The sequence below is a fragment of the Cynocephalus volans genome, chromosome 14 (assembly GCF_027409185.1).
Source record: "Cynocephalus volans isolate mCynVol1 chromosome 14, mCynVol1.pri, whole genome shotgun sequence".
NCBI lineage: Eukaryota > Metazoa > Chordata > Mammalia > Dermoptera > Cynocephalidae > Cynocephalus > Cynocephalus volans.
In genome coordinates, this window is record NC_084473.1 from 66,065,858 (window position 1) to 66,080,497 (window position 14,640).

The 14,640-nt window shown below is 36.4% G+C and overlaps 1 protein-coding gene across 2 annotated transcripts in view; it reads right to left on the reverse strand.

Annotated features, from left to right (window-relative positions):
- Positions 1 to 417: 417 nt before the first annotated feature.
- Positions 418 to 14,640, reverse strand: part of NFU1 (NFU1 iron-sulfur cluster scaffold) — a 36,781-nt gene continuing 22,558 nt past the window's right edge. For both annotated transcript variants that reach the window (XM_063078097.1, XM_063078098.1), the window contains exons 6-8: positions 7,174 to 7,234; positions 2,928 to 3,102; positions 418 to 590 (exon numbers count right to left, since the gene is read on the reverse strand). In XM_063078097.1, coding sequence (XP_062934167.1) covers positions 546 to 590; positions 2,928 to 3,102; positions 7,174 to 7,234 — 281 coding nt within the window. In that variant the 3' untranslated portion in view covers positions 418 to 545. The remainder of the gene's footprint in view (positions 591 to 2,927; positions 3,103 to 7,173; positions 7,235 to 14,640) is intronic.

The window sequence follows — 14,640 nt, forward strand, 5'->3', positions numbered from 1 at the left end:
TCTGGAACTTAGTTTTTGAGTTTTTAGCACTATGATTTTTCTTTTTTTTTTTGGTCTTTCAATGAGAAATTATGTGCTACTAGCCAGATACCATTTTTACAGAATTGTTTAGTTGTGTTTTTTCCTTTTCTTAAAACAAGCTAGAAACTTCAGTACAAATAGTTTCAGACATCTCACAAACAACTAGGCGATTTTAGAATATTTAAAAAGCATTCTCCCTATTTACATCAGTATTTAAAAAAGTAAATAAATTAGATCGGGGAAAATGTATTTTAAACTGCTTCACGATTATCATGCAAAGAAGGAACCATGAGAATGAGGAACAAAAATAAAAATATCCCTGGATAAAATCCACATGTACAGAAGATGATTCAGATGTTATAAATAACTCATATGAGGTTAAGCAAACATGCAATATTTATGTATCATTCTCTGAAGAAAGGGCTACTTTATTAATCCTCAAGTTCCTCAGCATATTAATAATAAAAGTTTGGAATATATTATCAACAAGTCTGACTGCGTGCCCAAAGAAGACTCAGATTATTTTAAGGTGAGTTTGCTTCTTTTTCATCTGATTCATCATCCATAACCTAAAACCAAAAACAAAAAGAATTTAAGAAACAAGAAAAAGATTGCTATTTTCCTGATTTTAATATTACTTGCTTACCTGAAATACTCTATAAAAATGCATGGCAATCCAATAAGAATAAATCTATCTACAGCCTCAAAGCACAAGGTTTGAATCATAACTTAGTATCCTAACAACATAAAAGCAAATTAAATATTTGCAAATTAATTAAAATACTAGTTTCTTTTTCATGTCTCAAAAGAAGCTTCTAGTCGCAGTCTCAGTTGCAGCTGGACAGAGAAGACTATACATGATTAACTTGTATTCTCTAGCCATAAGACTAATGTAACTGACTTTTTGTCGTTCCCCCCCCCCCCCCTGCAAAGCATCTTTATCTACTTAAATATATTCTGTGGAGCTATACCAAACTGTTATTTTAAAAATGAGTCCCTAGGGCCGACCCTGTGGCGCACTCGGGAGAGCGCGGCAATGCTCCCGCTGCGGGTTTGGATCCTATATAGGAATGGCCGGTGCACTCACTGGCTGAGTGCCGGTCACGGAAAAGACAAAAAAAAAAAAAAAAAGAATCCCTAAAAAAAGAAACAAAATGTTATACTAGCAACATAACTATTTTGGTCTTATTCAGATAAAAGATCATTTTAAACCTTAAAACAATGTGAAGACTTTCAGTTAAGAGCCATTACTAATGAACACTTGAAGAAAAAATTGAAAGATCAGTATCTTTCCATGAGTTAATGTATTACTCAGATAATAAAGACCAACTCTTTTGGAGAGGAAATGAGTTACATAAACCTAAGAATGTTTTTACTCTTCACCACACCTACTACAATTAAATGTCAATTCAAGATTATAATCTGAAGGCCAATTCATCACCCCACCCTGGACAAGTGAGTAAAAATGTTCCTTTGTCAATCCATTTAAGTGTCAAATAATGCAATTTTTTAAAAAGGCATATATGGGATAATGAAAGAAAAATAAGTTTTTTTTAAAAAATCTAGAAGAATCTGGTTCTGATCTGAGACAATCAATGGAAAAACAATTTTTTCACAGTTTCTCTTTTGGGTTGAGTAAAAATGAATATTTACTTCCAAGGAATTAATATTTTATATCCAATCTCAGCAACAACCAATCCAAAGAATTTTGTCAATCAATTCCTATTCTAGGCAGACTTATTCCTAAATTTGGAACATATTTACCAATAAGTATTTACCAAAAACTTATTTAATACAGAGTATGTATAGGACAGTTGTAAGACAAAGGGCTAGTAGTTACAGAGAAATACAAAGACCTAGACAAGATCTCAAGTCACTAAGAAGTGAGCTTATGCATAAACATAAAGCTAAAACAGACACACAAAAGGAAGTTTTAGACCAGTCAAAGCAGAGCATAGTTAATTCCAAGTGGGAGACTGATAAGGACTTCAAAGAGGAGATGGAATGTATGGGACCAAAAGGATAGTTTTTAATACTATCCAGGGATCAAAGTATTGGGAAAGAGCCCTCAAGAATTCCCTGAAATGTTCTTTGAAATTTCTAATTTCCACACATTCTTTCCCTCCTTGATAATCTTTCTCTATAAGGCCTCTTGGTTGAGAATCACTGCAGTGAGAGTCACTATTACTGCTGGGAAGGTGCTATGTTATATATTCCTCAGGTATGTTGGCAGAAAAAATTTTGACACCATGCTATACAGATAAAGCTCTAAAACCCTACTCAGTAATCTGTTTTACTGTACAACAAAGTATGATTTCTGATGAGCTTCTTGCCTGCACATTTAAGAACAAGAAGCGGATTAATCTGACATAGTGGTGCTCTTCCAATAAGAACTTCAAAATCTCATCTATAAAAAACTGCATGATGTTTTTTTGTTTGTTTGTTTTGTTTGTTTTTTTGTCATTTTTTCGTGACCGGCACTCAGCCAGTGAGTGCACCAGTCATTCTTATATAGGATCCGAACCCGCGGCGGGAGCGTTGCCGCGCTCCCAGCGCAGCACTCTACCAAGTGCGCCACGGGCTCGGCCCAAAACTGCATGATGTTTTAAGTCCCCTTTTCACAATTTTTCTATGATCAGAGCGGCAGTATGCCCTCTAGGACTCAGTTTCCTTATGTACAAAATGGAAATGATTTACTCAATGCACTGTGTTATGAGATGATTAAATGAGGTAATATTTGTAAAAATCCCTGGCACACCATAGGTACTCACAACACTAAAGTTACATCGATAAAAATTGCAACAAAAAGATCTAGCCATTGAAGAAAAAGTCAGGTCATGAATTTCTATTCTTTTCAAATATTTACCTTAATATTACATCTAAACTGTCATATTATATTGGCATACCTGTTCTACGCCTTCTACTTCTGGAATATAAAACTGCAGCATGTTCTGAATTCCATTTTTCAGAGTAATAATTGAACTGGGGCAACTTGTACAAGAACCTTGGAGTTTCAGCTGTACGATGCCATCTTCAAAACCTTTATAGATTACATCTCCTCCATCTTCCTGAACAGTTGGCCTGTGGTCACAGAATATTTGTGATGTATTTTAAAAGAACAGAAGTTTTTACTGAAAAGATTAAATACAGGTCAGAGCTTAGATTTTATATTGGTAAAAGTCACAAAGTTAGAGCTACTTTTACAATAGAGAACGATAACTATGGCTAATAATTACTTGTAATTTTAATTTATTTTACTTTCAGAAAAAATATCAAAATTCATTTATACAAATTTTTACTCTTCTTATTACATTTTATTTGCTTATTAATAATCTTTTTAAGTATTTAGATTTCAAATTTCCTAATAATTATTGTGATTACCTAAAGATACATTCCTTCACTTCTTTTGAGTAAAAGAAGATGGAGATTGACACATGTTGGCTTCTTTTTTTTTTTCAGGTAAACCTTTCATTGAAATAGGACATTAAAATACAGAAAAATGCATAAATCATGTATATACAATTAAATAAATAAATTTTCACAAAGTGAACATACATTTGTATTACCACACAGACTAAGAAATAGAAACCAAGCACCCCAGAAGTCTCCCTTGTGCTTCCTTCTAATTATTCCCCACAATCAAAGGTAACCACTATCCTAATTTCTATCACCACTGATTAGCTTTGCCTGTTTTTGAACTTTATAATTTATAAATGTGAATTCTACTTAGAAATCCCATATTATTTATTCTTTTGCATCTGGCTTCTTTTGCTTTTTGTGAGATTCATCAATGTTGCTGAATATAGTAATAGCTCATTCAATCTCACTGCTGCATAGTATTCCACTAAGTAAATATGCCAGAATCGATTTATCCATTCTATTGTTAATGAACATTTGGGTTAATACCAAGTTTTGGCTTTTACAAATAGTGTAGCTATGAAATTTTCTTGTAAATGTCTTTTGGTACACATATATCTTACTACTGGGGATATACCTGAGAGTGAAACTGCTGAACTATGAGTACGAATATGTTCAGATTAATAGATACTGCCAAATAGTTTTCCAAAGTTGTATAAATTTATATTCCCATCAGCAGTGTATGAGAGTTCCTGTTTCTCCACATGCTCACCAATAATTGGTGTTGTCAATCTTAATGGTTTTAACCATTCCAATGGATTTTTACTGATATTTCATTGTGGTTTAAATTTGAATATCCATAATGACTAATGAGTTTAAGTACTTTTTCCATATGTTCAGTGGCTATTTGGTTATTGCCTTTTGTGAAGTGCCTTCTCCAGTCTCTATTTGACTGTCTTTTTCTTACTAATTTGTAGGAGTCCTTTATATATTTTGTCATATATGCACTGAGCTTTGCCTTTTCACTGCAAATGGTATCTTTTGATGAAAAGAAAAGCATAATTTTACTGTATTCCTATTTATATGTATTTTCCTTGATTTTTAAAATCTGTTTTCTTGTGTCCTGTTGAAAAAAATACTTGCTACCCAAAACTCATGCAGATATTCTCTTATTTCAAACTTGCTATGTGATTTGTTGACCCAAAGGTCTTTTTGAAGAGCACTGCTTAGTTTCCACATATGTGGAGATTTTGTAGTTAACTTTCAGTAAGTGACATCTAGCTTAATCCCACTATAATCAGAAATATTCTCAATTATTTCAGTTCTTGAAATCTGTTTAGGGTTACTTTATGATCTAGCACATGGTCTATTCTAGTACCTGTTCCATGCACATTTAAAAAGAATAAATATTGTTCTTGTTGAACGCAACATTCTATATACATCAATTTAGTCAAGTTTGTTAATTATGTGTTAAGACTCTCCCATCTTTCCTGATTATTTTAGGTGCTTGTTCTACATGTTACTGAGAGTGATGTGTTAAGTCTCCAACCATGATTGTAGATTTTCTATTTCTTTTAGTTTTGCCAAATATTCTTCATTTATTCCACCCCCACCATCTTTTATATATTTGTCATGTATTGTAATTCAGGACATATTTAAAACTGTCTAGGACACTGTAAAACCTTTATTGCCATGTGCTATATGTCTCCTATGCTTTTTCCCTGTATTTTGCACACTCTCGTCTCTCTGTGCTTCAATCTGGATATTTTCTACTGGCTCACATTCTTCTTTTCAACTGTGCCCAATCTGATGAGTTTTATGAGATTAGTACATTAAACTAATCTAATGAGTTTTTAAGTTGAGTTATTATGCTTTTTAGTTCCCAAACTATTATAATTTTTTTAAATAGATTCCAGTTCTCTGATAAAATTTTTCTTATCATCTATTTTCATGAACATTTTAATCACTCCAATATCTAGGTACTTTGGATTGATTGAACTGTATACCCCAAAGTCCATATATTAGAAGCTTAATTCCCACTCTGTTGAAGGTGGGAAATCCTGTTATGGTCATTGAAAGGTGGGCCTTGAAGAGGTGATTAACTGATGGTTTAATGGTGGTCATAGGTGTGGTTCTGACAGCTTTAAAAGGAGAGCACATGAGGAGCTATCTCTCTCTCTCTGCTCCACCATTTTCTGCCATGTGTGACCCCTGCATTGCTATAAAGGCACCACCAATAATACCCTCAGCAGATGTGTTCCCTGGACTTTGGACTTTCCCACCTCTGAAACCATAAGCAATAAATTTTGTTTTCTTACAAATTACCCAGGTCCACGTACTTGGTTATAAGCAACAGAAACGGACTAATATACTAGGTTACCTGTGAATCTATTTTATTTTTCTCTTGGTACACTTTCTAGGTATGCCTAGTAATTTTTGACTGAATGACAAAGAATATATGAAACACTTAAGTGACAGGATTATACTACATCAGAAAGGATTCATCCTATCTTCTGGCAACAGCTCACTCTACTCTGGAATTAAGCTGACTCAATTTTGGACTCCAGTTTTGTAAGCCTGGTCTACCTCTGGTTTGCCCCTCTTTCAAGGGTATAGTTCTCCAGGGAGCCCAACCAAGAGCTTGGATGTTTCTCAAGGCCCAACCTCACTGATAGATCCTAAACTCCAATTTTTGCCCCTCATTCCAGCACCATAAGACTGCCAAAACTCTGCTCTCTTTTCCAACTGCTCTATTTTTTTTTTTACTTCTTAAGACTCTTCCCCTACACAGCTAATAAGGAAGTGCCTTATGGGGAGAACCTCTGAGTGTTAGGCTTACTTTTCTTTCTTTCTTAATTAATTAATTTTAATTGACAAAAAAATTATATATATTTATTGTACAGAACATGTTTGAAACATGTATACTTTGTGGAATAGCTAAATTGAGCTAATAAATATATACATTACCTCACATACTTATTTTTTGTGGTGAGAACCCTTAAAATCTACTCTCTTAGCAATTTTCAAGAATATAATACATTGTTATTAACTCTATAGGCTTGCTTTTCTTAACTTCCTGCTCTCTGGGATCTTGACCCTTTAGATCAAGATTTAACTGGTAACCCAGAATTTTAATTTTTGTCTTCCCATCTAAACAAATTTTCTGAAAGCTCAATGGTTTCTGATTCTTAGCAGCTGCCCTCTGCCCAGCTTCTCATACCCTAGATTTACACCACGAATCAGCAAATGCCCAAAGGGAAACCTCAGTGAACTTCCCTTTTCTCCAGGATCTTGACACCTCAAATCTTGGTTGCTTTGGCAGCTAATGCCTTCAAACAGATTTTTTAAATTGTATTTTACCTAGCTTTTTCTGGGAGTTTTCAGCAGGACTACTGATCTGCTACAAACAAAAGTAGAAGCCTGCTGTTATCCACTCATTTAAATTTATTCTTTATGGGCAATAACCTGAAAATAGGAACTTCTCTCTATACAATCCTCCCAAACACTTTTATTACTTTCTAAGAAATTTGGTATTATAGCAATATCAAACCTAAATGGCGACTGTGAAAGATAAATTTCTTCATTGCCAATGTTTAAATAAACTTTTAAATATTTGAGTAAATGGAGAGAAGATACAGACTTTAAATTCAATTATCATGTTTACCTTTTGTGGTTTACATTAACTTGTACTTATTTTAGAACTCTACTATAATTTCATGGACAACTGAAAGTATATTGTTATAATGAAAATTGTTTCTGCTGCACTTGATTTCAGGCAGAAAGAGGAGTACATACCGTATTCTAGTATCTAACAATTCCTTAATCATTGCCACCACTTCATCATCATCTTCAGATCCTAGAAACAGTTACAAATAAAAGAATATCAATAGTAGAAATCTTATAACCATGCAAATACAAGTATTAAAACACGATGATTTTAACTTCATGGCTCACTAAAACATAAAAGCATGGAACATGTAACTTGGTATGGTGCTACATTTTCAGGAAATGGAAAGCAAAGCATTCATTTGATTCTCTGAAGAAAAATTAAAGAATACCGATCAACTCAACATTTAGTGATAAAGGTTAAGTACACTGATATATTTTGATCTACTGATCATGGTAAGGTTTGAAATTTTTGGCCAGTAAATTTGTAAACTTTCATAGTTCTCAAGGATTGAAAAGTAGCAGGGAGGGAAAAGAAAAGCAGCAAAGAAAGGAGACTGAATTTTGATGGAAACTTTTTGAGACAAAAAGGCACACTGACTCTGTAAGTTAAGTTATATCTTTAGATTCACGATTTAGTGATTTTCAAAAAGACAACCATACTAAATATAGATGTCAGCCTTCCAGAAATTTCTGAAATGTTCTACAAATCTTCTAAAGAAAAAGTTGTTTTTCATTTTGTTTTGTTTTTGTTTTACTTTGTAATGTTACATACTGATCTTCACCAAAGGCCTTGTATGAGATTTTAGAGGTTTTTTTTTTTTGAGAAATTACCTTTGGGACAACCAAAAATGCAGAGAATTCTAATTACACCATAAAAAATACTAGATTTCTGGAAACCCCATAAATAACAACTACTAATATTAAATTAACTTTGAGTTTTTTAATAAAAGAAATAAAACACTATAAAGCTAAAGCTCTCTTTGTTTAGCAAACCTAAGCTCCATTCCCCATCATCCCTTATATAGACAACCACTATCATGAATTTAGTGTATATTTTTCTAGTGTGTGTTTACATTTATATGTGTGAATTTATACAAATGAGATCATAGTATACAAAGTCTTCTATACTTTGCTTTTTTCTATTCAATATGTCTTGGACATCTTTCCATATCAGCATGTACAGATATGTCTCATTTTTTAATTTAGGTACACAGTAATTTTTATATAGATTTGTCTTTGGCCAGTTTCTTGTTATTTCAGTTATTTATAGTTTGCTGCTACTTCCAACAATCCTCAACATACTTGCTTGTATAGATACATACATATCAGTGTCTACGAGATAAATCTATTGATGGAATGGGTCAACAGGCTTGTATATTTTTAATTTTGGTAAATGTAGTCAAATTGTTCTCAAAAAGTTATATCAATTTTATGTACATATCCATCAAGAACACATATGTTTCATATGTTTTAAAAATTTGCATAAATGGTTATTTGTAATGTATGTACACTTCAATCGTCCTTTTTAACTTAATGCTTTCTTTTACGTCTTTTCATGTTGATACCTCCCAATGTACTTCATTCTTTTCTGCTGATATAGTTAAAATATACTCCAATAAACATGCTCCCACATGTTGCCTTGGGCACATTTGTAAGACACTTTCAGGATATATACCTAGAAGTGGAACTGTATCATCCAAAGATGATTATACAAAGGTATGTACATATATAAATATTCAGTTTTTACAATAAATTCTTGTTTAAATTGGCCAATTATTAGAACTAATGAGAGTGTCAAACAGAACTGATAAATATACCCACCCCCCAAATTTAGAAAATATAATTTTGAAATAGATACAAGTAGCATGGTGTAGTGCTTAAGTTAAAAGCTTGAATTCTACAGCAGACGTTCATATCTATCTCTGCAATTTAGTAGCTGCCTGATTTTGTGCAAATTACTCAACCTCTCACTGCCTTGGTTTTCTAATGTGTGAAATGGAATAAAAGTACCAACCCCATAATGTTATTTTAAGAATTAAATGAGTTTAGAATTATAAAGTCCTTAGAACCATACCTGGAATATAGCAGTCAGTATATTTAAGTGCTTACTAAACAAAATTAAGTACCATTTATGACAGCAATAAAACCTATATGGTACCTAGAACTAACGAAAATACGTGAGCTCATTCCAAGAAAAGAACATAGAAGACCCAAATAAATGGAAAGATTTTTTTTGGATGAAAAGAATGAATTTTAAAGAAATGCCAATTCTCCCAAATTTAATCTATAAATTCTATGCAATTTCAGCCAAAATCTCAATAGGGTTTTTAACAGACTTTACAAGATGATCATAAAATTTGCAAAAAAGAATAAAGGGACTAGACCACCAGAAAGTTTTTGAAAAATAAAAGTGAAAAACTTTCTCTTCCAGATATTGTTGTTATTACTAATTGTTATAAAGGTACTGTAATTAAAACAATACATATTATTGGAGCAGGAAGCAGTGGGGGGTGGGGAACCAAACAAACAAAACAGATCTTAGAAAAAGACCCAATGTATAACATTAAAAATTCATGAGGAAAGAATGAACTGGGACAATTGATTACCTATGTTGACAAAGATGAAATTAGGTTTCTATTTTATACAGCAAATTATATAATTTGTTTTATAAGAAAAACAAATCCCATAGTGATTAAGTATCTAAATATAAAAAAATAAAGCTTTAAAAAAATAAAAATACATATACATATATACACATATACATACACATGACAATATTTTTATGACATCTGAAAAATTTCATCAACAACAAATATAATAGTGTTAGCTAACACTTACTGAGCTTCATGTACAGTTACTTTTCCAAGTGCTTTACACTAAATAACTTATTAAAACAAGGTACAAGTTCAAAACACAAAGGAAAAGATTAAGAAATGTTACTACATTAAAATGAAAATTTTCTGTATAACAAAAGACACCATAAGCAAAGTGAAAAGATAAGCCATGGTTAGGGAGAAGTTATTTGCTATAAATATACCTAACAAAGGATTAATAGCAAGAGTGCTTTTTTTTTAAAACCTGCTTAAATCAATGTAAAAAAGACAGGGCTGGCCAGTTAGTTCACTTCAGAGAGCAGGTGCTGATAACACCAAGGTCAATTGTTCAGATCCCTGTACCAGCCAGCTGCCAAAAAAATTAATATAAGAGAGAGAGAGAGAGAGACAGAGAGAGAGAGAGAGAGAGAGAGAGAGAGGAGAGAGAGAGAGAGAGAGAGGAGAAAGAGACAGAGACAGAGAGAGAGGAGAGACAGACAGACAGAGACAGAGAGAGAGAGGGAGGGAAGAAGGGAGGGAGGGAGGGAGAAAGGAACGAAGGAAAGAAAGAAGGTAGATATATTATTCGGTTTTTAAAAGTTGGGCAAAAAAATGAACAGAAAATTTACTGACAAGGAAAGAGCCATTGAACCAAAGAAAACCTTCAGGTTTAGTATTAATCAAGGAAATGTAATTGAAACAAGATACTGTGGACCTGAACCCCTTCCCCCACCCTTGAATATTAACTGACTAGCTTTTCTGCTTCTGTAATTAGCTTGCACAAGGTTTTACAAGCCCCTGTGGGTGGGACTTCCTAAACCGCCCAAAGTACACCCAGTTCCAGGAAGGGACTATGCTCACCCGATTCCAGGAACAGCATGACCAGTTCCTTATCTTTGGACACCAAGGGAGGAAAGAGGGGGGAAGGGAAGAGTAGACCATTGGTCAATACCTCAGTCCCTCCTTTGCCCGCCAAAAGCTAAAACCCAATGGTTTTAAAAATTGCTTAAAGTGGCCAATAAACGGCATACAACCCATCCTGTTACCAAAGTCTGCCTATCAAACCGTATAAAAGATGCTTGAGTTAAGAGCTCGGGGCCGTTTCTGTCCTGAAGACGGAGCAACCCCAGCATGCTGGAAATAAAAAACCTCTTGCTTGATTGCAGCGATCTCTGTCTCCTGGTGTTTGTGAGATGAGCCTTCCCAACAAGTAAGATTCGCGCTTTCGGGCCAGTCTTACAATACCATTTGAAACCCAACATACTGGTTTATAAAAAAAAAAAAAAACGTAAGAAACACTAAGTGATGACAAGAATATAAGAAAGTTGAAATTCTTATATGAGAGTACTTTTAAAAGTTTGTGGAAAGATTCATACTATCTTGCAATTCTGTTTTTCCACAACTTTTTGAAGTACCCTTATATACTGCTAGCATGTGTGTAAATTAGAACTTATGATACAGCAATTTCACTTCTAGGAACATACTCTAAAGAAACTCCCCACATATACACAAAAAGACCTGTACAAGGACACCTACTGCAGGAACGTTTGTGATAGAAATTGGTACAAACAATTCACTTGAACATAAGTAAAGGCACAAATTAACTAGCGATAGTTTATTAATATAATGGAATACTATCGAACACTTAAAATGAATAAACCAGAACTATATTTTTTTTAAATGAATATATTTCAAAAATATATACTCAGCTAAAAAGGCAATCTGCAGTATAATACAAGTTAAAGTTTAAGAACAAAAACCAATACTATATATTCTCTGCAGAGACTTACATGTGTAATAAAAATATAAAAACAAAACAAGTTCATGCTTCTTTAATAAACATCAAAGACGTTGATTCTGCATCTTTGGAAGTACAAAGGGAAAAAGGATAGGGATATAAAGTCTTTAACTGTTAATATTTTCTTTAAAAATGGATCTAAAGCAACTATGGCAAAAAGTTAACATTTGTGGAGTTTCAAGATGGCGGCGGCTGCGGCGGCTGGCGCGGAGTAGCTGAGGTGGAAAAGGTGGCCACTGGGCCTCAGGCAGCCGGGAAACTTGTGGACCTTCCTCTGGCCATCTCTTAAGGGAGGACTGCTGCTGCTGACCGGTCGTGGGGGCTCAACGCCACTTTGCCCCCGGCAGGAGAGGCTGCCTCATTTACAGGCAACAGCTTTGAAGTGTGGAGCAGGAAAAGAACTGATTCTTAGCTGCAAAAGCGAGTCTTGAAACAGGGAACACGGCGCCAGGGCTGCTGTGGATGCAGCCAGGATCCCGGAGGCTGGGGCCGCACTGAAGGCGGCCAGCTGCCCTATTCAGGATTCGAGGTTTCAGGCCGGCATTAAAGAAGATTCCTGGGAGCGCCCGAGCGGCGCCGCGACTGAACAGCCCGAGGCGGCAGCGCCAAGAACACGGAAGGCAACAAACCAGAGACAGAGCGAGTGCCCGACCTGGCACAGCACTGTGAGTGATCCCTGGCACAGCTCTGTTCGGGGGGTGGTTGCCCACCCGGCTCCCGCCTGCACCACCAGGCCACTCACTGCCCCAGTGCTGCCTCCATTTTCCCAGGTGCGGGCAGCTCCGCCCTGTTCGGCCATCACTGAGCCCATTTGCTTGGCCTGGCGCGGGGCTTTCCGGACCCTGCGGGCCGGCCTCCTCTCCCACTCCCTCCGCGGTTCTCTGGCGGGGCTAGGGGTGTGGGGCGTCCCGACCAGTGTTGGGAGGGCTAGGAAATACGGGCGGGCCGACTGTCACTCCACCGCACCCTGGACTCCGGCCCGGTAAACTTCCCATTACTGGGAGGCAGATACCATCTCTGCGAACACCAGTTTGGAAAAAAGCCTAACGAATTTCTGGTTGGGAATAGTGTGGTAGGAGAGTTCCCAGGTCCGCTTGAACCTGTCGGAGAGCAGGCTGCAGGTGGGCACTAGACTCGGTTTATACCGGGGGGATACAAAGGTGAACAAGACCCGAGAAAGATCTACACAGTGCTACAAAGGCACCCAGAGAGACCGGTCGTCTGTGCCTAGCAGAAACCTGGTAGACTTCCTGGGCGAGGCGGTGCTGAGCAGGGTCTTGAAGGCCCAGCTGATAGACGAGGGGTGCAGAAGACACACCCCAGCCCAGCACAGTGTGCACAGAGGGGGGAGACGTGCGGCCAGGGAGGCGGAGACTCGACAGAAACCACACACCCGGTGGGGTCGCCACTGCACGATCTAACAGCCTGGGCCAGAGCACACGGAACGGGGAGAAGTCCTGTACAGAAAGTGAAAGCTCAACAGAGATCACACACCCTGTGGGGCGTGATCCACCAGCCCAGCAGAGTACAAGCTGACCAGAAAGGTGGATCCCCGGAGAAGCCCAAGACCCGAGGCAACCACACACACAAGACACTAGAGGCCAACTGAGCTGTCACGGCGGGAGCCATACCAAATTGGCAACCACAGCAACATCCTAGTTAGTCATTAGTCTCAAACCGGTGGACTGTGAAACCCCCTGCCACAATGAATAAACACCAAAAAAAAGACACCAGAAATACAAAAAATCAAGAAAGTACACCACCAAAAGTTAATAAATCTCATACTCTAGATCCTATAGAACAAGAAGCTCTTGAAATAACTGACAAGGAATTTCGAGTGATAATTCTAAGGAAACTGAATGAGATACAAGAAAACTCAGCTAGACATCATGATGAAATGAGGAAAAGTATACAGGATCTGAAAGAGGAAATATACAAGGAAATCAATGTCCTGAAAAAAAATGTAGCAGAACTTGCTGAACTGAAGAAGTTATTCAGCGAAATAAAAAACACAACGGAGAGTTTAACCAGCAGGCTTGTCGAAGTTGAAGAGAGAACCTCTGAACTTGAAGATGGGCTGTTTGAAATAACACAAGCAGACAAAAAGAAAGAAAAAAGAATCAAGGACATGGAAGAAAATCTGAGAGAGATATCAGACAACCTCAAGCGCTCAAATATCCGAGTCATGGGTATTCCAGAAGGGGAGGAAAATGGAGATTCCATTGAAAACATATTCAACAAAATAGTGGCAGAAAACTTCCCAGGTATAGGAAAAATCACAGATCTTCAGATCCAGGAAGCTCAACGATCTCCAAATGTATTCAACCCAAAAAGGCCTTCTCCAAGACATGTCATAGTCAAATTGGCAAAACTCAGAGACAAAGAGAGAATCTTAAAAGCTGCAAGAGAGAAGCGTCAAATCACCTATAAGGGAGCCCCAATCAGGTTAACATCAGACTTCTCATCACAAACCCTAAAAGCTAGAAAGGAATGGGATGATATTTTCAAAATACTAAAAGACAAAGATTGCCAGCCAAGAATACTCTACCCTGCAAGGCTATCCTTCCGAAATGAGGGGCAAATAGTATATTTCTCAGACAAACAAAAACTGCGGGAGTTCACTACCACAAGACCACCCTTACAAGAAATCCTCAAGGGAGTACTGGGTTTGGTTCCTGAAAAATAACTACCACTGCCATAAAAACCTAAGAAAAATCTAAACCCGCTAGTACAATAAAAATGGCATTCATGAAGAGAAAACAAGCTAACAAAAACACTATCTACAACCTAAGGAACCAACAAACAAAGAAACCAAACAGTAAATCAGAAAGCAAGGAACAAAAGACACCTAAGACAACCAAACAACCAATAAAATGCTAGGAATAAATCAACACCTTTCAATAACAACTCTTAATGTTAAAGGCTTAAATTCCCCAATTAAAAGACACAGACTGGCTGACTGGATCAAAAAGCAGGACCCAA